The following is a 27977-nucleotide window of genomic DNA, read 5'->3' on the forward strand; positions in this document are numbered from 1 at the left end:
TTGCTCCCTCTGCCCTAGGAAGTCTGCCGGCCGCCGAGCTGGGAAGACATTCTTCCCGTTGCCTTTTTTTTTTTTTAATGTTTCTTTTTGAGAGAGAGAGAGGCGGAATGTGAGCAGGGGAGGGGCAGAGAGAGAGGGAGACACAGAATCCGAAGCAGGTTCCGGGCTCTGAGCTGCCAACACAGAGCCTGATGCGGGGCTCCAACTCGAAGACCGTGAGATCATGCCCTGAGCCGAAGTCGGACGCCTCACCGACTGAGCCACCCAGGCGCCCCATTCCTGTTGCTTTCTTTAGCTGTGTGGTTTTATCTTTTACACTTAGGGTTTTCTTTCTTTTTTTTTTTTAATATATGAAATTTATTGTCAGATTGGTTTCCATACAACACCCAGTGCTCATCCCAAAAGATGCCCTCTTCAATACCCATCACCTACCCTCCCCTCCCTCCCACCCCCCCATCAGCCCTCAGTTCTCAGTTTTTAAGAGTCTCCTCATGCTTTGGCTCTCTCCCAGTCTAACCTCTTCTTTTTTTTCCTTCCCCTCCCCCATGGGTTTCTGTTAAGTTTCTCAGGATCCACATACACTTAGGGTTTTCATCTCAAGTTAATTTTTGTGTGCGAGTCGGTACGGTGGAGGTGTGTGCCTTTCCCCACGGGCGCCGGCTAGCTCACTGCCGTGGGTGGATAAGTTTGTCTTCCCCAGTGGGTTGCTTTGGCGCCTTGGTTGAAAATCAGTCCGTGTGTGTCTCTTTCTGACTGTTCTGTTGTATCGATCTGCTCATTGAATGTGACTCCAGGACCACCTGTCCTGGTCACGACAGCTTCATGGTGAGGCTGGGCGTCCGCGGGAGCCCCCCGGCTCCGTTGTCCGTCCTTCCGCGGATTGCTTTGGGCGTTCTCAGCCCTTTGCATTTGCACATGTGTGTCAGAGACAGTTTGTCCGTTTAGCAGAAGCGGCTGGAACTACGGCCGGGGCCGCCCAGATCCGTCGCGAGCGTGGGGGCACTGACGTCTCCCGGTGCGGAGCCTGGGGCTTATGAGGATGGCAGGTCTCTTCTTCTGCTCGGGTCTTCGCTTCTCTCAGCATCTCTTGTGGTTGTCAGCCCAGAGGTCTTGTGTGTCTTTCATTAAACGTATTCCTACATAATTTGTGGTTTTTGCGGTAGTTTACCGTCAACAGTATTTTCGAATGTTTCACTTTCCAGTTATCTGCTCTTGTAAAGACACGCGCACCAGATCTCGTGGATTGATCTTGTAGCCGGTGGCCGTGCTGGCCGAGTCCTCAGGGCCCCTCTGTCCGTGTGTCTGTGGTCAGCACCTGCAGACACAGCCCGCTGCACGTTGTCTTCTCTGCTTCCGTGCCCGGCCGGGGGCGAGCGCAGGTGCTCCTCTCGCAGTGGAATGCGGGGGGTGGCAGGCGCCACGGGGCGGGGGGGTGCCGGGTGCCACAGGCCAGGGGTGGCAGGCGCCACCGGGGAGGGGGATGCCAGGTGCCACGGGAGGAGGCGCCGGGTGCCGTGGGGCAGGGGGTGTGCCGAGGCTGTGGAAAGCTGTCAAATGCGTGTTCTGCCCCTATGGAAATGATCCTGTAGTTTTCCCTTTAGTCTGTAAATTTGGGAGTTCCACCGGTTTCAACTGTGCCAGACCGGAGCGGCATCCCTGGGCCAAACTCACTTGGTCACGCTGGGTTTTCCCTTACGTATTTCTGCACGTGGCCTGTGGGCACGCTCACACACGTGCACACGCGGGGCTGTGGTTCTTTCTGCGCCGTGCCTTCGAACACGTTTGCCAGGGTTTGCCATCGGCGCCGCGCTGGCTTTGTAGAACAAACGGGAAGGAGCCGTGTGAGGTTGGTGGGGCGGTTGATGGGACTCACCGGAGAACCCGTCACTGTTCCGTAGGAAGGTTTTTGGTGCAAACCCCATTTCTTTAATAGAGAAGTTTCTGTTTCACTGCGCGTCCTTCCACTTTGTGAGGCATTTGTTCCCTTCACCTGAGTTGTTCAGCCTGTTGACATAATGTTCAAACGTTCACGTGTGCTCATTGTTCTTTGAACGTCTGCATTGGTCACCTTTGACTTCTGATGCTGGTCACCTGTGTCCTTTTCTTCCTGATTCACCCGCCTAGCGGCTCATCAATTGTGTTAATCTGCTTAAGAGCCAGCTTTTCATTTGATTTGCTTTATTGTTTGTCACCTGCAGTTGTGCGTGAAACTCAGCCTGTGACCCCTCCGTGTGGTCGGGGTGGGCGCTGGCCTGGGCATGTGGCCCTGAGCTGCGTGGGGCCAGTTCTCCCTGTCACGTCTTCTTTTTTATTATTATTTTTAATGTTTATTTGTGAGAGAGGGGGAGAGAGAGAGAGAGAGAGGGAGGGAGCACACGAGCGGGGAAGGGGCAGAGAGAGAGGGGGACACAGAATCAGAAGCAGGCTCCAGGCTCTGAGCTGTCAGCACAGAGCCCGACGCAGGCTCGAACTCACGGACCGCAAGATCATGACCTGAGCCGAAGTCGGCACTTAACCGACAGGCGCCCCACCTCTGTCATGTTTTTATGGACCTCGGGCTGTGTTCACGTTCTTCAGACACCACACTGCTTTTCCCTCCAGACTCTGCATTTCTGTGATTTCTTCCCCCCGGGTGCTGCCTTCCTCCACCGTAGCTGAGGTCCCCGGGGACCCCTCTCTGCAGTCGCATGAGCCAGAGGCCCCGCGCTGCGGGTTGGGGAAGGCAGCCCCGTGGGTCACGGCGGCTTAGGCTCACCCCCTCACAGCCCTGGGTGACCCCATCCTTCTGTGGGATCACAGCTGGGGATGAGCCACGTGTCTCTGAAACCCACGTCCCACTATTGTGTGTGGATACTTGGGGAATCGGAATTGAGCGTGTCACTTGGGAAACGGGCAGAGGAAAGTGCTCCCAGAGGCTGGCCTTGGTGTGCTCTGGCCGGTCTGTGTTCCCCTTCGGGGCCCCAGAGGGTGACCCTCCATGGGAAGAAGCCGCGTTTCTGCCCTCACTTACTGCCTCTGGGCCTCCCCGGCAGAGGCAGGCAGGTGCGCTCCACGGGGGACATGGCTACGCTGGGCTCTCCGTCGGGCTGTGGGTGCGCCTCCTCATGGGGGACGTGGGGCACGGTGGGCCCCGAGTCTGCACCCTGTCACGTGGGAGTTTGGAAGCTGCCCGACCGACTGCACAGTCTTGCGGGGGCGGCGACGGGGCACGGGGCGCGGGACCCGGGCGGCACCGGAGGCTGCCCGCCGTGCTCTGAGCCTCCCCTGCTGGGTCTCCCGGCACTCGCCTTTGAGAAGCGGCCTCCTTGAGCATCGGCCCGAGAGCGGCCTGTGCCCGACGGAGGCCGTGGCGCCCTTCTCTGGGCCCTCCCCGCCCGCGGTCTCCTCTCCCGCAGCCCACCGCCTGCGTTCTGGACTTTGCTGCTGCCGCGCATCTGTGTTCCCAAACCCAGGCGCGTGCTTAGAGCTGGAGTTCAGGTTTCGTCACCTGTGCACCTGGGGGTGCCCTGCATGACCCCCTCACTCCTGCCCAGCCCCCCATGCCCACGCTGCGGTCTGAGGGGGTTTGGGTTCAGCCTCTCAGGTGTGACATTACAAGGGCCGTGCTCACGGTCTTTTGCAAACCCGGAGAAGCCGTGTGAACGCGGTGGCATGTGGACTGCTGGCCGTTGCGGAGGTTGGACGGGACCGGACGGCGGGGCCTCGGTGTCTCAGATGTCTGCCTGTGAGGCCCCAGGGTCCCGACCGTGGGGGTGAGGGCCCCACCCTCCGCAGCAGCCACCCGCCTGTCCGTGGGGGATTCTGAGCAGAGTCCTGATGGAAAGAGCAGTACCGGGGGCCCAGGGAGGCCTGTCTGCGGGCGGGTAGGCAGGGCGGCCAGGCAGGGGACGGGGCACGTTCCCACCTGTCGCTAGGGTGCCCGCGGTCCAGCGCTTGCCCTCTCTGGTTTGTGCATCTGGCAGGCGGGCCCGGCTGGGCAGGTATCTGCTGAGAAATGGTCTCAGCCCCGATGGCTGGCCTGGGTGGAAGGTGTCCACGGGGTGGGTCATTTCGGTTTTTATAGGCCGTTATTCCCGATTAAACCTTAATCAGTCCTCAGTGACCGTACGTTGTCATCGTAAGTGTATTTTGTCCCCAGGAACCCTTGAGGAGAAAATGTTCGTTCGTGGTCAGGTTCGCCCAGGCCCTGTTCCCAGCGGCGACGGGTTCTGAGCACGTCTTTGCCAGATGCTGAGCACGATCCTGCCTCGTGCGTAATTGAAGAGGGCGCGTTTCTGAGCCGTCGTCTGTGGGAGGATCTCTTGTGGTTTTCATTCCCACTTCGGATGCTCTTGCCGTGGCGGCTGCCGCGAAAGGAGTGGTGGCCGAGGGGAGGAGCGGTGCGGGCGGCCCTGTCCCTGCTCCTCCGCAGTGAGGCCCTGACCGCCCTGCACCGCCCCGTGCGCGTTCTCCTGGTGGAAGGCCCACCTTCGCTTCCTTTCACAAAACTATTTTTAGCCTCAGTATTTCTGAACGTGCAGGCAAGACTTCCTTTCTCGTGAAAGGAAACGGTTTTCCTCCGCGGGGATAGGCGTCTGGCGAGGGGTGGGATTTCCCGGGACATCGGTGGTGCGGACCGGAGGCCTTGGCCCGCTCTGCACCCAGGCTTAGGGAGCCCCTGGCGCTCGATTGTTTTAAATGACTCGTGCTTGAAAGTTTTAAGGACGTGTTTGAGAAAGCGGAGTTTCTGGGCTGGCCTACGCTGTGTGCGAACACGGGGCCCGTCGCCACCGCGGGCCGGCTTCATGCTAGCCTGTCGGGATGCGGCCCGTAGGACTCGGGCCGTGGCGGCTTGCAGCCCTGAGCCCAGCCTGCGGCCCCTCCTCCTGGTGGAGCTGTGCCCGGGCCACACGAGCCAGCGGCTGCGTGGACGCCACCACCCGGACGGGGTTCGGCACGTGGGGGTGGGAGTCACAATGGGGTGGGTTCCCCCTGGAAGGCCTGTCCCCATGGCCCCCCTTCCCACCATGGCACGGCAAGGGACTCTTCCCGTCCTCCTCAGGCCTCACCGTGGGTGGGGGCTCCCTCCTGTGACAGCAGCTCCTGCTTCCGGCACTTTCTTTCCCGTTGCGGCCCAGACCTTGGCTTCCTTCCTGAGAAAGTCCTCTTTCCAGATGCTTCTACAGGTCTTTTTTTTTTTTTTTAATTTTTTTAATGTTTTTATTTATTTTTGAGAGAGAGACTGAGCGCAAGCAGGGGGAGGGGCAGAGAGAGAAACACACAGAATCTGAAGCAGGCTCCAGGCTCTGAGCTGTCAGCACAGAGCCAGACGTGGGGCTTGAATTCATGAACCGCAAGATCATGACCTGAGCCGAAGTTGGACGCTCAACCGACTGAGCCACTCAGGCGCCCCCAGATGCTTCTACAGGTCTTAACTGCACATCTGTAGTTAGTGTGTTCGTGAGCGTTTGCCGTGTTCGCTGCCTACAAGGGCCAGGCAGTGAAGGCAGACACAGAGAGAGACAGGGAGACAGAGAGACAGAGAGAGGGAGGGAGGGGTCCCTGTCCCGTCTTCCGCTTAGGCAGCCACTGCGGGGTCAGGTGGGGGTGGCTCCCGCAGGTGGGAGGGAGAGGGGGACAGAGGTGCGTTAGGCTAGAGGTCAGGCCGCCCCCTGGGGCACCGGGCGAGCTGCAGGGGAGTGGTGGGGGTGGGGAGGTTCTCATCGAGCGCACGAGGCCCAGGCTGGGCTCATGTGGCCCCGGTACAAGGGGGTCTGCGTAGGGCCTGCAGTCACGGGCCCCGTCGCCTCCAAGGGCCTCGGCCGCCCTCATTGCCGCTTTTCTGCGGTATGTGCTCTGGCGGCGGCGGGGGGCATGGCCCATCTGGCTCCCTGGGCCTCCTGCCCTGCTCTATCTGGCCGCCGCGGTGGCTGTGGGGAGCGGCGCTGTCGGGGGGCTCTGCGTGGGTGTGCCGCGGGTTGGGCCGCAGCCGTGGGCAAGGACGCGGGGACGAGCGCCCCTGCCCAGCCGCTGCCCGGCTCTCGTCCGCAGAGGTGAGCCTCTCACTCGTGTCAGCCCCCTTGGCGTCTTTTGGTCATTTCTCCATCAGACCTGTTGTCGTTTTGCTTTGCCGTCCGGTTCTTCGGCGTCGGGCAGCCGAGCCCTCGCCCATGTGCCTTTCGACGTTCGTTGTGGTCGAGCGTGTGGTTCTGTTCAGCGGCGGCGGGCAGACTTTGAGTCATAGTGTGTTTTCCGTGAGCTTTGGAGTCCGCTGGCCTAGTGGGGCTGCGGGGCCTCGCCCAGGGGTGCGGGATGGCGCTGGGCCAGCCTCCCCGGGGTGGGGGGAGGTGAGGGCGTCGTCCCGTGGCCTCCAGTCTGGCGTCGCCTCCGCCAGGAGCGTCCTGCTGCTTTTCGAGCACAGAATTTTCACAGCTAAACGTTGGTCCCTAAGCGTCATCTTTGTTCGCTGTTGCAGTAGTCATGGGGTTTCCTCCTCAGCTCATCTTGTGACCAGTGTTTGTGTTTAGGACAGCTGTTGATTTTGGGTCTCACTTTTACATCCTGCTACTTTTTCCTCCGTGCTTTTATGTCTGTTTTAGTTTCATCGCCGACCCTGGTCCTTTGCACATGCTGTCCTCTCACCTGTTACCCTCCTGGTTGTTCTCTCTCTTTCGTCTTATTCCTTAATCTCTTTGGCGTTGGTCTAGGTGTTACAGAAATGATGGCGTCTTTGCCCCGTTCCTGACTTGGGGGCGAGTGTTTCCCCACAAGACAGGGACCGGCTCCAGGGTGTGAGTGCATGTGCTGTGTGTCATTTTTAACACATGGTTCTGTCACACTCAACTCTGTTGCTACAGAACAAGAAAGAATAAAGAAAACATTGAACTCAAAAAGCCAAAATACAGAATTATGTCATAAACTAAAGTCACATGAGAAGATGAATGTAAACCATGTTTGTTGTTGAATGAAAAAGTAAACAAAAACCCACCAGAAAACCAGTAAATTAAGGCAATGTTGATGGCTGTCTGCACCCAAACGTGAAACGCGTAGTTGAGAAAGGCAGGTGCTAGAGGGAGGGCGGGACGTCAGGCCACATGGCTGCTCTCGTGGTCAAGGCTCCTCCTGCAGTGGGATCGGAGTCCTCCCCAGAGACCTTATTTCACAGTAAAATCTGAGTGGGCGAAGCGTTCAGAGGGACACCAACTGTTCCGTTGTATGCAACCCGCCCGTGTTCGTAACACGGAGGACGTGTGTCAGTTTTCTGCCCGTGTGACAGCAGCACAAGTGCAGGCTTCCACAGCGGCCCCGCCTCTAGGTTCTGGGGGGTGGGCTTCCGGGCGCAGCCGCCCCGGGTTTGGCCCACGTCAGCACCTTGCTGCGGCAGAGGTGAGGGCGGGCCGCAGAGAGCCAGTGCTTGGCCTCCCCTCCCCGACCTTTAGAGCCTCTTGGAAAATTGCCCAGCTGACATCTGATAAGGGCAGACCCACCCAGGATAACGCCCCTTCTGATGAACTTATTAAGATCAACTAATCTTGGGGTTTAATTATACCTGCAGAATCCTTCCACCTTTGCCACTGGTGTCCCCTGACCAGGGGAGTGACATCTTATCATTTCCACGGACGCCCAGACTCCCCAGGGAGGGGTTCTTGGGGAGCACAGGGGTGGGGCGCGTGCAGGCACTTCCTGGTCTGTTAACTTGACATTAATGGTTGCAGACGTTTATTGAAGAAGTTTCATTTATTTCTTCTTTGTTTTTCTTCATACGAATCCACTCTTTTCTTTTTTAAATTTTTTTAATGTTTATTTATGTTGGAGAGAGAGACAGAGCCCGACAGAGCAGGGGAGGGGCAGAGAGAGAGGGAGACACAGAATCCGAAGCAGGCTCCGGGCTCCGAGCTGTCAGCACAGGGCCTGACGTGGGGCTCGAGCTCACAAACTGTGAGATTGTGACCTGAGCCGAAGCCGGACGCTCAACCGACTGAGCCACCCAGGCACCCCAATGAAACCACTCTTCTAATCTGTATAATTTTCCTTCTCCCTGGAGAACTTTTTAAAACGTTACTTTTAGGGCCTGTCCCCTGGTGATGAGTTTTCCCAGGTGAGAACACCTTTATTTCAACTTGGCTTTTGAGAGATGGTTTTGCTGGACGCAGAGTCCTGGGTGGCTGGTGCTCCCTCTCACCGCGGGGAGCTTCCCATCCGACTGCCTGCTTGCTCGTGTCGCTGTCGGGAAGGTCGCCATGATCCGGCCCGGGTTCCCGTTTCCTCCGTCTTCCCAGATGCTCTCTGTCCCCGGCTTGGTGCACGTTGGATCCTGTGTGCCTGCGAGTAGCTGTTCTGGGGGGTGTGGCACCGAGTGCTCTCCCCGCGAGGGAGCGTCTGTGTCTGGTGTTTGTCCTTCATTGAAAAATTCGGTCCTTAGGACCCTGCAGGTGTTTTCCACTCTCTTTTCTGCCTCTTCCTGAAACCCCGTCATGTGAGATCGTCTCATGATTCCTGACGTTCTGTCCTTTTGTCAGTGTTCTTCTCGGCGTTATGTTTTGGAAGTTTCCGCTGACGGGTCTTCTAGCTCGCTGCTCGCTCCCTCCGCGTGTGCGGCGTGTTGATGAGCCCGCCGGAGGCATTCTTCATGTTGTTACAGTGGGTTTGATTTTAGCGTCTGCTTTGCGTTCTTAGAGCTTCCGCCACGCTGCTCGCGTGGCCGTCCGTCCCCGTGTGCCCTCCAGGCTGTCCGTCAGCACCCTCCGTGTGCCCTGTGCTTGCTTTCTGGCGTTCCGGAATCGGAGTCCCAGCCGAGAGGGACTCAGACGCATTTTCTGCGTCTTTGCACTGTTTTCCCCTCGCCTGTGAGGCAGCCTGGTAGTTTTTTGCCGGGAGGTGGACTTGAAGCGTTGGGTCCCAGGGGCTGAGGTCGCTTGAGGCCTTCTGTTAACGTGGCCCTGGGCCGTGTTTACAGCGTGCCGCGGCCATGGCGTCGGAGGCTTCGTGGTCCCCCGGTGCCCTCGCCTGTGTCCCGGGGGCTCCGTGAGGGCAGCTCACAGGCGGTCTGTGTCGCGCCCTCTTGCGCCGGAGCCCTGCCTTGTGCTGGCACGGCGTGGAGGTGGGGAGCGCCCCGCGGTCTGCGGCCCGTCTCGGACTGTGGCTGCGCCTGTGTCCCTGCACTGTGACCCCTCCCCCGTTCCTTCGGGGCCGTAGGCAGGCAGGTTGGGGGGAGGCGCCCTTTCCAGGGGTGGCCTGGGCCCGGGTGACCCCCCCCTTCCCCGGCGTGGCGGGCTTTCGGTGTGGAGAGGGCGCTGGGTGTATTTCACCGAGGCTGCTCCCCCCCGTCCCCCGGCCGGCGCCAGGAGGGGTCTTTCTCCAGGGATCTTCTCCAACCTAGACCATGAGCACGTGCCGGGCTACCTGGAGGGAGAACCCACCACAGCATGGGGCCTCCTCGACGTGGTCCCGAGGGCTTCTCCGTACACTCGTCCGTGCCTGGCTTCCCGCAGGTCTCAGCTGACCGTTGGCGCCTTGGTACTAGGCTTTGGTTCCAGCATCTTCTCCGGGAGAGCAGGTCTGCGCCGCGACTCGAGTGTTCTCCTGTCTGTCTGGGCTCCGGGGTGGCGGTTTGCTGCCCGCTCCAGCTCCCTGGCAGGTCCAGGAGACGCCGGCGTGATGCCCGGAGCGGGACTTGCAAGCCCGTGTGGCTGCGGCTGGACCGGGGTCCCGGCTGTCCCGTTACCTGTGACGAGAATCGGCCGGTTTCTCTGAGCTGCTGGTGCGGCCAGTTGCCTCGGCCGCTTTCCCGGTGGAGCCTTCTGTGCATTCGCGGGATAGTCCACGCGGTTGGTTGTGAGGGGTGAGCCTTTAATGTGCTGTCACACTCCTTGAGCGTGGGTGTCTGTGCTGATCGTCACAGGTGGGGTGGGTGAGACGTTCCTCCCTTTCTGTGTGCACCGTCTCATCATGTATATGTGTCAGCGTTATGTTTGCTTCAGAGCAGGGACCTCGAAGCTTCCGTGGAGCTGTGCTGCCCGCGAACGTCACCAGCCACGTGTGTGGTTTAAAATTAAGTGATGTTAAAAATGCAGCGATTTAGCCACAGGAACCACATTTCAAGTGTGAATTTGGCTGCTGCAAGTCTATGATTGTGGAGGGTTCCACCGACAGTGCCTTTCCCTGTGTCAGTGGGAGCGTCCTGTGGGCCACACCGTCCAGCCCTGGGGCCACCGCGCGCGGGTGGGTGTGTGTGGGTGTGGGTGTGCGTGCATGTCGAGGCGTGTTTGAAGCATCGCTCTTGGCCCGGCCTGTCGGTAGCAGCTGCTGCTGCAGGAGGGGCCCGGGGGGCCACCGTCGTACCCTCCGCAGAGTTTTCCCCGTTTGCCTCTCACGGTGGCTTGTAGCGGCCGGTGGTTAGCGTGCTGCACCGCATCCGAGAGCCGTCACGGTCTCTGCTTCAAGTTTTGAACACGAAGTTACAAATTACGAAAGTAGGGGCGCCTGGGTGGCTCAGTCGGTTAAGCGTCTGACTCTTGGTCTCGGCTCAGGTCACAAACTCGCGAACCGTGAGATCGAGCCCTGTGTCAGGCTCCGTGCTGACAAAACAGAGCCTGCGTGGGATTCTTTCTCTGCCCCTCCTGCTCTCTCTCTCAAAGTAAAAAAGCAAACTTAAAAACCCCTCGAATACGAAAGTAACGTGTGGTGACCGTAAGCATATCAGAAGTGAAGAAACCGAAGGGTGGCCCTTGGCTCGCATGCCGCGCTCTGCATGCTGATGTTCTGTCCTCAGGAGCGGCGTCGGGAGCTGCGTCCTGGCCACCATCCGGTCCTCGGGTCGTGCAGCCGCGCGGTCTCCTCCTCCGCACCCGGGAGCACTTGCACTGGAAGGTGGCCGCGTCGTCCCGTCAGTGGACGGCCTGCTCGCGGCTCTTTCGTCCGTGCCGGGACTGGGGGCCGGCCGGACTGCTGGGGCCCGGCCGCGTGTCCGGGCCCCCGCCTCGGGAGGCCCCCCTTGCTCTGGCCACGTAGCCCGGGGCTCGCGGTGTCGCCGGTTCGGGCGGTGGGAGAGTGCGTGGACCCGAGTTTGCGGCCACCACCGCGGTCCACGTTACAGCGTGTCCATCACCCCGTGATGGGGAAACCCGTGCCCAGCAGCGGCCACCCCCACCCCTGGCCACGGTCCGCTTCCTGTCTGCGCGGACCGTGCTGAAGGTGGAGTCACGTGTTACTTCCCTTTTGTGTCCGGGTTCTCCCACGTGGCGCGTGTTTTTGAGGGTCGCTGTGCTGTAGCGGGTGGCCGAGCTTCCTTCCTGTTTAAGGCCGAGTCGCAGTCATTTGTGTGGATGGGTGGTGTTTTGCTCATTCGTTCATCCGCGCGTGGGCATTTGGGCCGTGTCCACCTTTTGGCGACTCTGACCGGTGCCCCGGTGTCGGTGCCCGTTTCTCTGTGACGGCTGCTTGCATTTTGCTGGATCACGTGTAGACTCTGATTCGCGCGTTAGGGACCCGCTGGACTGTTTCCCGCAGCACCTGGGGGCTCCGGCTCCTCTGCATCCGCCGCGGGGGGTGCGCAGGGGGCCTGCCGGGTGGGCCTGGCTGTCCCCCACAGCCCACGACGCGCCTTTCCGTGCACCTGGTGCTCGTGCTGCCCAGACCCGCCCCGGGTTCTTTTTTTGGGACGGCGTCCTCCCTGCTGCCCCCCAGGGAGACGACGGAGTCTGGGGGGCTCGCTGACTGCGGGTGGGGGCTGCTGGGGTGCTGTGCCGTCCTGTGCAGACACTGGTCCGGCTGTGGACCGTCCCTCCCCGTGACCCCATGGGGACAGAGCAGGGCTGAGGGTCGGCCGTGGATGCCCGGCACTGCGGGGCCTGCCTGTCGCCTGGCGAGTTTGGTCCCTGGGGACTGAGAGCCGGGCCCCCTCCTGGGGGGTGGGAGGTCCCCCATGTGGACGCCCCCCCCCCCCCCCAGCACGGGCCCCACAGTGAGGCCCGCGAGGTGGTGTTCACCACCCCGGTGTCTGCTCGTGGCTCTTTGGGGCTGTGTCGACGATCTGACTGTGTTTTCTTTCTCTCTTCCTAATTTATAGCCAGAAAACCTGCAGAAGAACTGGCTGCGGGAGTTCTATCAGGTAAGAGGTGCCGTGACCGCGTGCCTCTCAGATGGCCTGTTTGTGCCGTGAGTACCTGCTCTTTGTGGAGACCGTGCTGTGTCCGGGTCGGGTGCGGGCTGGGGCTGTCCGTGTGGGGCGTCACGTGCCTCCGTGGAGGCCCCTGTTCCGATTCCTCTCCCTCCAGGTGGGGGTCTCCGTATGGTTGGTGGGGGGGCGTTGGGAGCTTCTGGGGACATTAGGGTACCTTTCAGGAGGGTCCTCTGGTGGCAGCATAAAGGCGGCAAAGCCACGTGGGAGGCCACGGTGGGGTCTGGGCCAGGGTGTGGGGAGGACCCGGGTCCGAGGCTTCAGGGGGAGGCGCTGCCGGGTGAGGGGCCAGGTGCTGGCACCGAGCGTTGAACAGGTATTGGTGGAGCCCGTGGTCGGCGCGAATTCTGTTCCGGATGCTCGGGGGCGGGTTGGAAGCGGCGGACAGACGGCTGTGCTCCCAGGGTGCATGCTGCGTGAGCAGACGGGTGGCCAGCGTGGCCAGGGGGCCAGGGGAAGCTCAGGTGTTTCCGGATGACAGGTGGCAGCGGAGTTGAGCACGTGGCACGTGTACACGTGGGACCCCCCAGGTAGTATGTTGGAGAGGCCACTCCGAGGCATGGGATGCCTGAGGAGACCTTGTGGGTGAGAGGAGCTGAGTGGCCAGGCGTCCAGCTCGGCGAGGGCCGTGGGCGACTGGCCCTGCCAGGGTGTGAGGGGTCCACAGCTCTGAGGGCAGCTTGGAGGAGGGTGGTGCAGGTGGGGCGTTGGGGGAGGGGCAGCTGGGGGACGGTCCCCTGCCCCTGTCCCCTGCCCTCCTGCAGCTCTGTTGAGCCCGCGGCCGTGCCGTGTGAACAGGACACAGTAGGAGATGCTGGGGATGGCCCTGGGCCCCCCTTCCTCCTGGCCTTGGGGTCCGGCAGGCTGAGATCCGAGGTGCTGAGGGGCAGGGGCAGGGCACAGCAGCTGATGGACGTGGGCATGGGCTGTGTCCTGCCTGCCTGGGCAAGGTGCCGGCCCCGGGCTCCCGCCGTCCCTTCCGGGTGTCGAGGGCGGTCGCGCATTGGGTCTGCTGGTGCCGAGCCATCTACCAGAGGCCCAAGGGGCAGTGGCGGGTGGTGGCAGATCGTGGGGCCGCAGGCACGGGAGGGCAGAGCCTCAGACAGTCTTTTTCGTCCCTTGCTGTCCCGTCCAGCGAGGTGTGTCCTTCTGGGGTGTTTGGAGGTGGGGTCCCTCCCTCGCCCATCCCGCACGAATTGTCCGCCGCATGTCATGCTTGGTTCTCGGCAGGGATGGAAGGCAGACCCCGGGGACACCAGGGAAGCTCTGGAAGGAGCAGCCCGTGGGGTGAGCAGGTGGGAGGCCGTCAGCGAGGGTCTCTGGCAGTGAGGTGGGGCTGGTGGGCTCTCCGCCCTCCCCCTCTAACCTTCTGCCCTGCCCAGGGACCTCCGGCCCAGGCCCAGCCCTGGCCCAGCTGTTGCCAGTGTCCGCTCCGGGCGGGAAGCCGGCTGAGCAGGCGAAGCGAGGGCCCTTCCTGGCCAAGCGCTGGCCTCTCGGGGGCTGGACAGGCCCCAGGGCCCCTGCTGCCTGTGGTGTCCTCCTGTGGCTCCCTGGGTCTGTGTCCATTTTGGCCGGAGCGGCTGCCCTGTGAAAGCTACAGCTCCCGTTTCTCAGAGGTGGGCCCCGGGTGGGGGGCGGGAGGAGTATAGAGCGTGAGATCAGGGAGGCGCACGTCCTGGGAGGCCAGCGAGATGCCGTCCTGGCTCCTGGCGTGCAGAGAGGCCCATGGGAGGCGAGACACCACCCGACAGGCCCCAAACTGGACTCCAGTGCAAACTTTGCCCTTCTTACTCTGCTGGTGATGGGGCCACCGGTCACCACTGCTGTGGCAGCCAGGTACCAGTGGTCTGAGAGGGAGTTCGGGGCCGGGCAGCTGCCCCTCCTGTGAACTCTGACCCCTGGAAAACCACAGACCAACAGGTGTTTCCCCCTCTCTGAGCCTCCTCGCTGCACACAGCCACATTGGGCTGTTTCCGGAACTGGGGACCCGGGACCCAGAACCCAGAGGGGCAGGCAGCCTGTTGCCAGAGCACCTGGTGTCCAGAGTGCTGAGCCTTTATTCACAGAAAGGGGATCGAGAGCCACGGTGTGCACGTGGAGGTGCCATTCTTCCCGGCTTGTGTGCAGAGGTCTCCTCAGAAGGAAGAGATTCTGGTGACGGTTCCTTTCTTTCTTATTTGAAAAAACACTTTTTTTTTTTAGCGTCTATTCATCTTAGTGTGAGAGTGCACGCAGGGGAGGGGCAGAGAGAGAGGGAGACACAGAATCCCAAACAGGCTCCAGGCTCCGAGCTGTCAGCACAGAGTCCGACGTGGGGCTCGAACCCACGGACCGCGAGACCATGACCTGACCTGAAGTCGATGCGTAAGCGACTGAGCCACCCAGGCGACCCTCAGTGACGGTTCTTGTAAGAATTAAACGGGAGCCCCCCAACACATTTTGGGCTGACCTGGGCAGTGAGGTGCTCAGCCGGCTGGCCCGAGTGCAGAGGGAGTGGGTCCCGCCAGAGCCCAGGCCAGTGCGCTGGGCCAGCACTCAGGGACGAGGCGCCTCGAGGCCCCGGGGGCCTCTGGGTCCCTGCCTTTTTAAAAAGTGTTTAATCCTGGAGTTTCTGTTCTGCAGTCATTTTTCAAAGGAGCCTGTGATAAGCTGCTTTTGTAAACACAACTGAATACGACATCTGTGCCTTTTAGAACCCTTGGATTAATTTTCCTTTTTCTGTAACACTTATCACCATAAAAAAGCAGGGGACAAGAGAAATATTGCTGGCGTTTCCATCCTTAGTTTTGATGGGCCTCTGACGCTTTTGGCATCCAGGATTTTTACATATTTGGTCCTGAGTGTGGCCTTGGCACCAGAGAGGTGGTCAGTCTTCTAGAAGGTGCACAGCCTGGTGTCACCCCTGCTGGCCTCCCCACGCCCCTCCCTGTCCTGTCTCCCTGAGCATCAGACTCTTGGTCCTGTGGCCGGTGACACCAGTCTCCCCCTTGTTGGGGTGCACGGGCTCTAAGTACAGGGGCCAATCCCTGCTCTCATCTACCTCCATACCTCCATGCCAGCGGCAGGCCTTGTGACCCCTTCACGGCCCACCCAGAGCCTCCCCCAGGGCCCGGCCACGTCCCCATTCTGCTCTCTGTAAGCGGCAGGGTGCTCCCTGAGGCCGTAACTCTGGTTGGGTACCTTTCGTGCTTCTGGTCCCCCTGGGTGAGAGCCTAGGGTCCATGCGTGGCCTTCTCTGCGCTGTCTCCAGACACGCTGGGTGTTTCAGGCCTCTGTGCTTGCTCTAAGTTGGCCGTCCGAGCCTTCCTGCCCCATGCATGCCCCTGCCCCCACTCTCTCCCCTGCCCCCACTTTCCCGGTTCTTGTCCTTGTCACTCCCCACCACCTCCCCCGAGAGGCCCCTCCTGGTCACTCTCTTGGCTTCCTCTTACTCTTGCTGTGCTTTGTGGATTCATCTGAACTTGAACTTGCAGTCTGTCCGTTGGGTGCATATTGATCTGTCCCCCTGGAAATGCGGGCTGCACGTCATGGCCTCATGGCCTGGATCTTTGTGCCCCGCCAAGTTCCTGCGCCGAGGATAGTGTTCGAGGTGGGGCCTTTGCGAGGGGAATAGGAAATTGATGAGGTCACGCGGCGGGCCCACGATGACATTACTGCCCCCATAAGGAGAGAGAGGGGCCACAGTGTGGGAGGGCCGGCCAGCGGGCCAGGTGCTAGGGGGCCACGCCCTTGGGAGCTTCTGTCACACTGGAGAGACAGCCGGAAAGCCCCGTGGGTGGTCCAGGGATGGTGCTGGGAAGGACATGGCCTGTCTGGGGCTGGGGGTGCAGGCCCCTGTTGGTGGGGTTCTCAGGAAAGCTCTTGAGGAGGCCGTGCCCAGACGTGCTGCCTGCTCTACCCCTGACCCTCCAAACTGCGGGCGAGGCTGCCGGGAAGCCGGTTTTAACTTTTCTCCCCTGTGTGATGGTAGTGTGCTTGCACGTAGGCTCTTTGCCATCCCGCTCATGCTTGTCCTGAGCACTGGGAGTGTGTCGGGCACGTGGGGTGTGTGCTCAACAGTTCTTTCTTGAATAACAGTCTGGGGAAATTGCACAAAGCAGAAAGTGTGAATAAATACCCCCAGCCCGTTCTGCCTCCGGCTTGACGCACGCGCCCTAACGCGTGTCTCACCAGCTGTGTGCCCGGAGGAGAGGGCGACCTCCTTAGCAGGTTGCAGGCACATGTGTTGTTACAGCTGAGCCGGGAGATCTTTCTGTGCAAGTGAATGCATGCTCCCTGTTTTAATGGCTTCAGAGGATTTCGTTAACTGGACACACCAGCCTTTTTAGAGTCACTGTTCTGTTGATGGATTCCTAGGTTGTTTGGAGTTTATTGTAATGGTGTAGATAAACTGTAACACAGATATGTCTCTCATACGAATATAAATTGAACAAGTGTTGAAGATGTTTTAAATTGCAGTAATAAGTATTACTTATTAGCGAGACAAGTAAGATGAGAAGTTAGACCTGCTTCAAGCAAGACTCCCCAGAGCAAACCCAGATTCTTCTAGCAGCTGAGTGAGTTTATTTGCCTAAGAGATGGAAAACAGGCCAGTAATCAGTTCTTTCCACCAGACACCTTGTTCCTGTGGTCAAGAGTCATTTGCATTGTTATCAGGATTTAGAATTGACAGAATCGTAAAAACAGCTCAGTGATCGGTAAGGTCAAGGTGGCCCAGAGGGGAGCTCCGCTGGACTCTGGACTTGCGAATCTGTTGGCCGTGTCAACGTCTTTCACACGTTTTCCGGAGCGTGATTCCGAGATGGATGTGCGGAGTGGTCCTGCCTCCAGGTAACCTGCGGGAGTGGGCACCAAACGTGCCCTCCGAAACCGGAAAAGAGACACGAAACTGTGGTTTTCAGGCCCAGCCCACAGGCCGGACAGTGACCACGGAGGGTCAGCCCTGTGGCTGCCCCCCCGCCACCGGAGGGGGCGTCCAGGCGGGCCCCGGCAAGGTGGAGGGTGCGGTCATTGCTTACAGCCGACCGGAGATGACCAGACAGGCAAGGATGCGGGCAAGCGGGACCTGTAGTGAGGAGAAAGCAGGCGTTTGGAGCTGGAGCGTCGCCAGCCTCACCGTCTCGGAGAACCTGCCTTGGGTTTTACGGGTTGCATCTGTTGTTTTCCTCTTTTCCTCATTTGTTGATTTTTTTGCTTTTTATGTTTTGCTTTCTTTTGATTATTTTGGGTTTAAGTTGCTTTTCTCCATCTCATTTCTGAAGGTGGAAGATAAAAATCACCAATTTCAGAGATCTGACGTGGGGCATCATCACTAACAACCCTGCAGGCATTAGAAAGATAAGGGACTATCAGTGAGCAACTTCATGCTAATAAATTCAAAGATTTATGTGAGAGTTGCCCGTTTTTGGAAAAACAGAGCATCAAAGCTCACAGTCAAGAAGTACGTGAACTCAGCTGTCCTCTATCTGTTAAATTAAACTTTGCCCACCACTTTGGGACAAAAAAACCCAGGCCCGCGTGGTTTCAGTGGTGAATTCTGTCAAACACTGAAGCAAGACGCAGTGGCAATTCTGCAGAAACTTCCAGAGATATTGAGGCCCGGGCGATGCTTCCTCACTCCCGTGACACGAGTGTCACCAGAGCACCAAGGCAGGCAGAGGCTTTACGTGACGAAGGTACATGTGCCAACGTCTCCCTTGAAATAAATGCAAAACATAAAACTTTAGCACCGAATGTGTGAAGCAGCATGTACCAGCGTGTCACATGGGTACACACACGCAGGCACAGCGGATGACAAAGTTAATGCGTCGTCACCAAGGAACAGATCAGAAATCGATAGATAAAGTTTACCGTGTCAACAGATTAAAGAAGAAAAGCCATGCGATCATCTCAATATGTGCAGAGAAAGCATTTGGCAAAATTCTGTAACCACGTCTCATGTAGACTGTCAGCAAACTAAGGACTGAGGGGACCTCTCAGCCCGTGAAGGCGTCATTAGAGCCCACGGCTGACCTCATGCCTGATGGCGGGGCAGGGACGCCTGGCGTCACCTCCCCTGTTCAGTGTGGTCCCAAGGGTCCTGGCCGGGCCGATCTGAGAGAAGGAACTGAGAGTCCCCGTGTGGGTGAAGATACGACTGCCGTCCGCAGGCTCACAGTGGGTCCACGGGAACCTTACTAGCGTAAGCGCGTTTGCTGGCAGTGTGCCAGGACTCTGCGGAGACATCTTTGTCCCCTTGGCCACGAACGGTTGGAGCCTTAAGTGGCGCTGACAGAGGAGGGGCCTGACGTAAACGTACTGGCGTCAACACCTGCGCGTAGAGGCCTGTGAGCCGGGTACGAAGGACGCCAGAGACCACGTGAAGGGACGGGGAGGCACGTTGTGTTTGTGTCATGGAGACTCTGTGATGCTAGTGTGGTGACCCCCCTCTGACCAAGCCCCCGTTCAGTGCATTTCCACTCCAGACCTCTGGGTGGTGTTTCGGTAGAAGTCTACAAAGTAGGTCTAAGATTTTATGTGGAAAAGCAGAGGAACTAGAATAGCCAAAAGTTTAGGGACTCACACTCTGATTTCATGATTTGTTGTAAAGTTACAGCCACCAGGACAGTACTCTGGCAAAAGGACAGAGCTACAGACCAATGGAACAGAAAAGAGATCCCAAAGTAGAGCCAGGAATATGGCCAAGTGATCGACTGGGGCTGACGGCTGTTGATCAGAGGAAAGGTGTCGTTGAGCCCACGGTGCTGGGAAAGTGGGCCTTCGTCTGTCCACACGCAGAAAGCAGCACGTTTTCTATACGTTGCACCGCAAGCAGATTAAAGTCAGCTGTGGACCTGAGTATGAAACCCAAAATTATAGAAGTCCTAGAAGAAAACTTAGGAGAACATCTTTGTGACCTTGAATTAGGCAAAGATTTCTTAGACGCACCGAAGCACAATTCATAAGAGAAAAACACTGATGAATTAGAATTTGTCACAATTAGGAGTTGGCCGAGCCCAGCCAGTAGCTGCCCGCTGGGGAGTGGGAGGGAAGCACTCCCCCGAGTCCTAGTGAGCGGTGGGAGTCCTGCGTGGGGCTAGGGTCTCATCCAGGGGTCTGTGTCCCTGCACCTGGGGGTCGTGTCCTTGCACCTGGGGGTCTATGTCCCTGCACCTGGGGGTCGTGTCCCTGCACCTGGGTGTCCCTGCACCTGGGGTTTTGTCCCTGCACGTGGGGGTCATGTCCCCGCACCTGGGGGTCGTGTCCCTGCACCTGGGGGTCGTGTCCCCGCACCTGGGGGTCGTGTCCCGGCACCTGGGTGTCCCTGCACCTGGGGTTTTGTCCCCGCACCTGGGGGTCTATGTCCCCGCACCTGGGGGTCTTGTAAGGAGAACAGAGTTATTACTGCTGGGGTGCTGTGAACACGGCCTGGCCCATGGTGCCGTCCTGGCTGCCAGGCTGCCGTGAACTGCTGGGCCACAGCGCGCCGAGCCATGTGCTCCGCACTTACTGTCGTCTTCTCTCTGGGTGCACGGGGCTGGCTTTTCTGAACTCCAAATGGTTGAAGGACCTCTGAGGAAAAGACTGATGGATGTGACTCAATAAAACTGCAGTTTTTAAAAATTCTGTAAAGAGCTCTTACAAGTGAAGGAGAACTTGTAAAACTACAATAGAAAAGTGGCCAAAATCTATCTCGTAGGATTGAGTCCTGTGCTGCCCGACAGAAAGGTCCTGAGAGTTACGTGCAAAATCCCACTTTCTAGGAGCCGTGTTCAAACAGGAAAAAGAATAGGTGAGATCAAGTCTAATAACATTTCATTCAACCCAGCGTGTCCCGACGCTAACACGTAACCAGCACAGTTGGCGGGACGCCCTCTGTCCCTTCGCGCCGCCTCCCACGTGGCTTCTGTCCGCAGCACATCGCCACGTGCCCAGGTGCATTTTGCACACCACTGCGGCGGGCTGTCCCGTCTCCCCGCCCACCAGAGCCGCGCATCAGTTCTGTGGCTGACAGTGACAGAGGACCCATCCAGCCTCTGGCGCCCACGGATGTGAGAGCCTCCAAGTGGCTCTGCCCCTGACCCCGGTGCCCACTCCCCTCCTAGGTGGGCCGGGGAGCGCAGACCCTCACTCACAGCCGCGGAGGCCCATCCCAGCACCACCAGGCCCTGCCGCTCACCTCAGGGCCACCGGAGGTGGTCTGGCACCGTCGGTTTCCGTAGCACAGCTGTGGTGGCCCTGGCAGAGTGACCTGGGACGTGGTTTACCGTGTCCCGCTCGGCACAGACGTGCACATGTGCAGACGGCAGTTAGCCGTGGGATCCCAGGTGATCTGTTCCTTCAGTTGCTTCCTTCGGTCTCTGGGGATCGATGGCGCAGACTCGGCGGTGGCTGCTGAGTGGTAGGTGTTCGCTGCGGGCCGGGCTGGGCCCTTCTTCCCCAAATCACAGCTGTGCTGGGCCCCACTCTACAGGTGAGAAAGCTGAGGCATGAAGGGGTCAGGAGATGTGCCAAAGGGACCCGGCTGCAGGATGGGAGTCCCAGCCTCTGCGGTGCCGAAGGTGGAGCCGGCCACTCAGCGGGGAGGCCCGGGGCGAGGGGTCCCGCCAGGGCAAGGGGCAGCGGTTCGAGGGATGGGTGGCCGGAGTCCACGAGGCAGGGCAGCTGTGGGAAGGGGTCTGGGTGTGGCTTCCTGGCAGCAGGCAGGGGAGGGAGGAGGGACCCGGGCCCTCCGGGTCAAGGGCCAGCCGCCTGCTGTGGGGGGTACGTGAGGAAGGAGAGGTTGGCGGGGCCAGTGGGCAGGGGTGAGGCCCGCAAACCTGGTAAGAGAGGGGAGTCCTTGGTTGCCTGGCTCTGGGATCCGGGGTTCCCAGCAGCGCCGGTGAGCACTGTCCTGAGGAGTCCTTAGGGCCCAGACCGGAGAGGAGACAGGGGAACCTGCCGGCTCCTGGGGTGGGCACAGGGTGGTCCTGCCGGCCAGGCCTCTGGAGGGTGTGGACTTGGGAGTTCAGGACAGACCATCTGCCCTAGGGGGACTGGGGAGGTTGGGAGGGGCAGGGCTGGGGAGAGATGATCATTGGGTGGGGGGATGGGGCAGGAGGGACGGGAGGGCAGCTGAGGGAAGGGCCAGAGCCCGGTGTGGCCCCCAGGGACCCTCTCGGACCGTGACCACAGTCCCTCGCCGGCTGGAAATGGCTCAAAGGAGGGGCCTCGTGGCAGTTTCCGTGGTGGGTGGGCCTTGGGAAGGAGGTCTCCAGATGGGGTGCCCAGGGGTCTCGTGCCGTGACCGTGGGACCGTGGCCACCACTGACCCCTGTGCTCAGTGTGAGGCCAGGCGAGTGTGTGGGAAGCGGTCTGGAGGCCTCGCCGCATCTGCCAAGGACCTGGTTTGATTCTGTTCCCGACCCCGACCCCGACCCCGACCCCCACCCCCACCCCAAGTCAGGGCAGAGTGCTTCTTAAGTGAAAAGCAGGCGGTTCGAGTGGAGCTTTCATGTCCCAAAGCGACGGGTATTATTAAAATTGAACGGCGCTGTGTGTTTCTGGGCTGTAGCAGGAGCAGGTTCCCCGCGCTGACGGCCTCCGAGAGCGGCGGCTTCAGCGTTTGCCGTCACCTGTGGGCCGGGCAGGGTCGGGGCCCCCGGAGGAGACTCGGGCGCCGTGCCTTGGGACGGCAGCCGGGCCAGACCCATCCTGGATGGGGAGCCGGGGTCCGGCCTCACACAGGGCCGCGAAGGCCCCTCGCTCATCGGCCGATGGCGGCGCAGCCCGCTGGCGAGGCCGCCGGAGCTTGTGGCGGTCTGCGGGCCGCGTGCGGGAGGAAAAGCCTGCTGGTGGCCCGGCCCCCACGTGGACTCCGGGAGGGCCGCCAGGCAGGGCGGCGGGCAGCTGGGGGCGGGCCCCTGGCCTCCGCCCCCTCCCGGCACAGCCCCGGGGGAGGGGGGGGCTTCGAGGTGAGCGCGTCTCCAGGCAGACTTGGCAAATAGCGGTCACTTTTCCCTCCGGGAATTCTTTTGTCCCCTTTCTGCCCCTTATCTTGGCCATCAGGCTTCCACTGGCCTGTGTGCAGGATGTAATTCCTTTTTAGGTCACTCAGATGCTCCTCTCCGAGAAAGCCTAACCCGGCGGCCGCTGCTATTTTTAGCGCGGACTCCTGGCCGCCAGGGGGTGGGGGTGGGGCGGGGCTGCCTTGCTGGTGCCCGGGGCCCCTGCCTTCTGGCCGGGCCACCTGCACAGCGTCTGGAGGGCCTGCGGCAGCTGCGTGTGAGCATGTGCGTGTGTGCGGGAGCGTGTGTGTGAACGTGCGTGTGGGAGCATGTGTGTGTGAACGTGTGTGTGAGCATGTGCGTGTGTGAATGTGCATGTGTGCGCGAGCATGTGTGTGTGTGAATGTACATGTGTGAGCATGTGTGTGTGTGCGGGAGCACATGTGCACACTTGTTTGTGCAACCACGTGTGTGCAATCGTGTGTGTTCGTGTAATTCCTTAGGCATATTTTGGCCACGTTTCTTTCTTTCCTTCCCTCTCTCTCTCCCTTCCTTCCTTTGTTCCTTTCTTCCTTCCTTCCTTCCTTCCTTCCTTCCTTCCTTCAAGTGCATGCCTATGTGAGTGGGGGAGGGGCAGAGAGAGGGAAAGAGAAAATCAGGCTCCATACTCAGTGCAGAACCAGACACAGCCTTGAACCCATGACCCTGGGATCATGACCTGAGCCAAAAACAAGAGTCGGACGCTCAACCGAACCACCCAGGCGCCCCAGTTGCCCACATTTCTCATTCACTCTTTTCTAAAATGTTTTTCTTGATCCTTCTGATGAGAGAACCCATGTATTTTTATCATAAGTTTTTTTTTTTTTTTTTTGTGGCAAATTTTGTTCAAGTGAATATGCGCTTCGGGCAGTGACTTGTGTGCTGTCCCAGGTGAAGGTATGTCAGTGTCCCCGTCCGGCAGGATGTGACCGGCTGTGTGAAGGCTCAGGTCTGGCGGGGGCCTACGGCTGCTTACACGCACCTCCCCGCACCCTGTGTTGTGTGCTGAGATGCCTTTCCAACCAGAAGTGACGTGAGCTCGCTGTCCCATAATTCGGAGGGGTTTTTTCCTGTGCACCCTCAAGGTGCCTGTGCCATCAGCCCTGAAGGAATCCCTGCCCAGGATCACCTGAGGTCCAGACTTCCTTCCCGTTGGGCTGGGAAGGCCCAAAGCTCTGTCTGGCACGGCCACCGTGGCCGGTCTCCGTGCCCACGGCGCGTGCAGCAGCGTCAGACTCACGCCGCTAGTTAAGGGGCTTCCTCTGTGTTCGGCTTGTGCTGCGGGCCGACCCCAGCGTCCTCACTGACGCTCGCAGTGACTGTCAGAGGCAGGCTCTCCGGGAAGTGGATGCTCAGGCAGCCCAGAGCAGGACTCTAAGCAAGCAGGTGTGCTCCCTGGAGAGCCCACGCCACCACCCACCCTGCCACCCTACCCCCGGCAAGCTGTGGGGAGCCCACTACTCTCAGGACCCGGAAGTTGGCCGTTACATGCATTATTAAAAATCTGGTTCTAGAAACATGTAATGGAGTAAGTGGTGATGAAACCAGAGATAACAGAGGCCCCACACTCACCACTTCTGAGTGATTTTGCTACATTTTACTAACGGGATCCAGGTTCTTTGTGTCTGTAGGAGGATGGAACGTTAAGTGTCGCCGAGCATCTCCCAAAGCCCGTGTTCGGCACCGTCACGTCAGCTCAGTGTGGGCCACGGGGAGGGCACTTAGGCCATGGGAACAGGTACATCCGACCAGTCAGGGCTTTGCCCCAGAGAGCCAGGTGTTAGCACCTGCCTGTAGAGCGGGGGGAGCAGCAGCGGCTCAGACCCTTGAAGACACGTCTGTCCCCAGGGCAGTGGTTCTCGGGTTGTGTCCGAAACTACCAAGGGCGTTTTTTGTCAAGCGAGGAGGACACCGCAACAGAAGTACTGCCTGTCAGTCGGTGATGTTTGGTAAGAGTGCACAATGGGGCAGTGGGGGGGGGGGGGGGCGTTTTCTGGAATGGTCCAGCCTGACTTCCCATGCCACAGCGATTTAGGGCTCTACCACTGAAGGCTTACGTTTGCCTCACAAAGCACCCCACAGCGTCACTCGCTTACAAAGGAAATATTTTCTATCAGTGAAAATTCCCATAGTACGTCACCAAAATTACCATTTTCTAATGAGCTACTGTGCATTTCTCATCACATGCCATAATTAAATTTGTTTTCAAGCAAAGTCCTCAGTTTGTGTGCGTGTGCCTCTGAGTGACCCCATTGCCCGCACACTGGATGGATTTAGCGTCTGAGCGCGGGCACCTGCCCCCACCCCCGACAAGAGCCGGCAGATGGCAGTGGTCTTCAAGCTGAGTTCCAGGGTGGGACGTCGAGGGGGAACCTGTGTCCTTGCCCGCCATTAAGAGACCAGGGAAGGTCACCCTGACACGGGCGCAGTGGGACGTTCCCCCCCTCCCCCAGCTCGGAGCGGGGGGGCTGGAGCGCACGGGCCCTGGGCGGTGGGCTGGTGAGCCGCTCTCTGGGTTTCTGGCCCTGCTTCCCCCGAGTTACCCAATGAACGTGATGGGCAGACCTTTTATTCTGATGACTGTGAATGATGCAGCGGAGGGAGTCGTGCGAGGGCGCTCAGTGCCGCTTCGCCTCAGCGTTTCCAGCTCTCGGCCGGGTTGGTTTCAGTTATGTCCCACCTGGTGGCCGTCCTGCCTCTGCCCTCCCCTCTCCCCGTCCCCCCTTCCCTCTCCCCTTCGTTGTGGTTTGTCTTGTCAGTAGACCCTCCCTTGTTGGCTTTGTCGTTGGTTCATCTTTTCTGTGAGGATTTTGTCTTTTTTTTTTTTTTTTTTTCCCATTTCTTCCCAGAGGTTAATGTCATTTCCTTCGCTTTGTCTTTCTGGTCCATTTCTGGTTTAGTGTTGCGTTCCGATTCTGTGTGTTTTGCCTGTTCTGAGATGGTGGTTTGAGTGTCTTTAATTCCGTTGCAGTGTGGACTCCCGAGCCATCTGCAGGGGCTTGGCGAGGGGTGTGTGGATTCTCAGCCTGACAGCACCCCCTTCTGTCCTCCCAGCAAAGTGCAGGCAGGTCTGGGCTCCTGAGCCACGAGAGCCTGTCTTGTCTGTGCCAAGGACGGTGCACTCTTCTGTCTGCGAGCCCGATTCCCCCTGCCCTCCTTTCTCCTCTGTCACCAGCTGCCCAAGGCTGCCTTCCTCCTCTCTGTCCCCTTTCTTCCCCACAAGTCCCGTCCAGATGCGTCTGTCCTGCCGCAGCACACGCCCTGCGGTCCCCTCCCTGCTGCGTGCTCTCTCCTTTCAGGCCCCGCCTTCCGGGCCTCACCCCGGCCCTGTGCTGGGCCCCCCCAAGCGGCTGCAAGTGTGGGACACGCTGCCGGGCGCTGGCCGCCAGGAGCCAGGACCGCGCATCCGTGCAGCCCCTGAGGCCGTGCTGTGTCTGCCCCTCTCCTCCCACTTAGCGAGTGCCCTCGTGGTCCAGCCACCGATCCAGCCCTGTCATTTGTCCCTGCTCTGCTGGTGGGGTGTCCGCTTCTCCAGAGACGTGGCCGGTGCACCAGAGGCAGGGCAGACGCTCCCTTTGTGTCTGCAGTCACCACTTCCAGGAGCAGTCCGTAGTCCAAGGTGGCCAACGTGTGGGTTGTTTCGTGTCCCCACGAAGCCACGGATACAGACGTATTTTGTTTCTGTCCATTTTAGGCAGTAACCGCGTGTCCTGGATGGGTTTGTGCTGTCGAGGGTGTGGTGGCTCCTGTGCGGGAGTCGACCCTGCGGCCCAGGTGGCCCATCAGGCTCCTCCTGCTCGGAGTCCTGCGGTGGCTCACGTGCACCTGAGCGCCGGGCGAGGCCTCTCATCGCCAGCTCCGCCAACGTGGCTGCACGTTAGTCTCCGGTCTGTGTAGGGGAGCCTGTGTGTGGCCGTGGCGCAGCCCACGGCAGCGGAGCGTGTGTTGTGGATCCACGCCGGGCTCCTCGTGTGACTGTCTGTTATGTGTCTCCCGACACTTTGCGCGTGGTAAAGGTCTTGTCATCTAATAACTCAGCTTTCCAATGACACGTGACCTTGTATCTGTTACGCCGCGCTTCTGCGTAATGTTCCCTGAGGGCAGGGACGGTGTGCGCTCTCTGTGCGTAGCTTTGGGATTTGCAAGAGCCTGTGTTGGTGGCAGCACCTGGGGGCCCGGCCAGTCCTAACGTGTGGCCTGTGTGTCCAGGGCCGGGCAGGTGTCATGGAATCGTCCCGGGCAGGCGGGCCTAGAGTCTCGCAGGGTGTGGGGGGCCTTCTTGGTGACACCACGGGGCCCGTCTCCAAGAGGAGCTGCCTCTGGAGGTGTGGGCGGCTGCTGGGGTGGAGGAGAGGGCCGCCGTGTGAAGCCAGGCAATGGCTGCGGGGCGAGTCGGGGAACCCCTGACCGTCCTCAGGTGGGCCAGGGTCCTGGGGGACCACGCTGCTCCGTGCATGGTCGCCCTGGCGGGCGTCTGTGCATGAGCCCCGCTGTGGCGCCCGCTTCGCCCCTGCCTCCCCAGCCCACCCTGTGCCCTGTGAGGAGGCTGAGTCCGGGGCCGGGTGTGTCCCGGGTGCCGCCCCCCACCGGCACTGCCCTCGGCCTCTAAGTGTGTGTCCGTTGGACGCGAGGGTTTTGGGGGAGTCCAGGCTGCCCTGGTGCAGACTAGTGCGACCTTCCGTTGGCAGCTGAGTGTGCATTCAGGACCCGGACACACATTTCTCCACGTGGAGGGGCCACCGCGCGCGGGTGAGCGCCCGCCGATGCTCCAGTCCTGGTCCTCCTCGTCTCACCCTTCCTGGCGGTGAAAGTGGGGTGCCGGCTGCACAGACGTGGAGCGGCGCCTGCGGTCAGAGCGCGCTCGTGCTCCTGTCCAGAACGTGCGTTCCGGTCGCTGCGTTGAGCACGTGGAGGTCAGCGGCGTCGCAGAGATAAAGAAATATCACTCACTTTATTTGGCTGTTTTTTTAAACTTATGATCAGTTAAAATTTACTTTCAAATATGGTAAATTTAACCTGAAAAATCATTATTTTCTGCACAAAATGTATTGAATGTAGGTCTTTCCTTCCTTAGAAGTGCAGCTGTCAGGGTGCGGCTGTTGTGCCTGAGGGCAGTTCAGGTACTGAATCCAGGTGAACCACAGCACCTAGTGTGTGCTGTGGCTGCGGGACCGGCATGGGCATGGGGTGGGCCCCTTGAGGCCTGGGACAGGGTGGGGGCCGGGCCTGCGGCAAGGCCCTGAGGTAGGGGGCAGGGTGGGGGCGGGGCATGGGTGGGGCTGTGCGGCAAGGCCCCGAGGGCTTGGGACAGGGCAAGGGGCGGGGCCGTGGCGTGGGGCGTGGCATGGGACCGGCTCTGGACCGGCAGCACCTCCTTGAGAAGTGAGACAGGTGTGTGGGCCCAGGAAACTAAGGGGCGGATGTGTGGGTCGAGGACCCTGAAGGAAGTGGCAGAACAGGAGGCCAAGGGATAGCGGGTGTGGCCGGCCGCGTGCTTCAGGCTGTGGAGCTCCAGGGTAGGCTCAGAGGTCCTGTGACAGAGGCCGGAAGGCCCGCGTCTGCTCGTGGGCCTGTGTCACCGACCCCACGCACCGATCCCCTGTATGTCTCTCACGCTTGTGAATTTGGGGCTGCGGCACCCAATGGTGAGGAAGAGGGACCAGGACCTGGGCCTTCTGGACACGTCTCATCCACAGCGTGACTGTTTCCCGGATAAGGAGGTGACTGAGGATTTGAGGCCCTGGGCCCTCAAAGAGGTGCTGGGCCTGGACCGGCTGCAGGGTGGCTGCTTCTGCAGAGAGGGGACTCCCTGGGAA

General features: G+C 59.9%; 1 protein-coding gene and 1 long non-coding RNA gene across 6 annotated transcripts in view; one reads left to right on the forward strand and one right to left on the reverse strand.

Annotated features, from left to right (window-relative positions):
• The window catches only part of INPP5A (inositol polyphosphate-5-phosphatase A), a 173316-nt gene that overhangs the window by 32735 nt on the left and 112604 nt on the right, over positions 1-27977 (forward strand). For all 5 annotated transcript variants that reach the window (XR_008292274.1, XR_008292275.1, XM_027063454.2 and 2 more), the window contains exon 2: positions 12047-12088. Coding sequence is in view for 3 of the 5 variants with exons in the window: in XM_027063454.2 (XP_026919255.1) it covers positions 12047-12088 (42 nt within the window). In the remaining 2 variants the exon portion in view is untranslated. The remainder of the gene's footprint in view (positions 1-12046; positions 12089-27977) is intronic.
• On the reverse strand, positions 16571-21942 carry LOC128312680 (uncharacterized). Its single transcript, XR_008292276.1, has 3 exons — positions 20316-21942; positions 19509-19708; positions 16571-18990 (listed from the first exon to the last, which is right to left on the reverse strand). It is a non-coding gene; the product is annotated as an uncharacterized LOC128312680 (long non-coding RNA).

Source organism: Acinonyx jubatus, chromosome D2 (assembly GCF_027475565.1).
Source record: "Acinonyx jubatus isolate Ajub_Pintada_27869175 chromosome D2, VMU_Ajub_asm_v1.0, whole genome shotgun sequence".
Taxonomy (NCBI): domain Eukaryota; kingdom Metazoa; phylum Chordata; class Mammalia; order Carnivora; family Felidae; genus Acinonyx; species Acinonyx jubatus.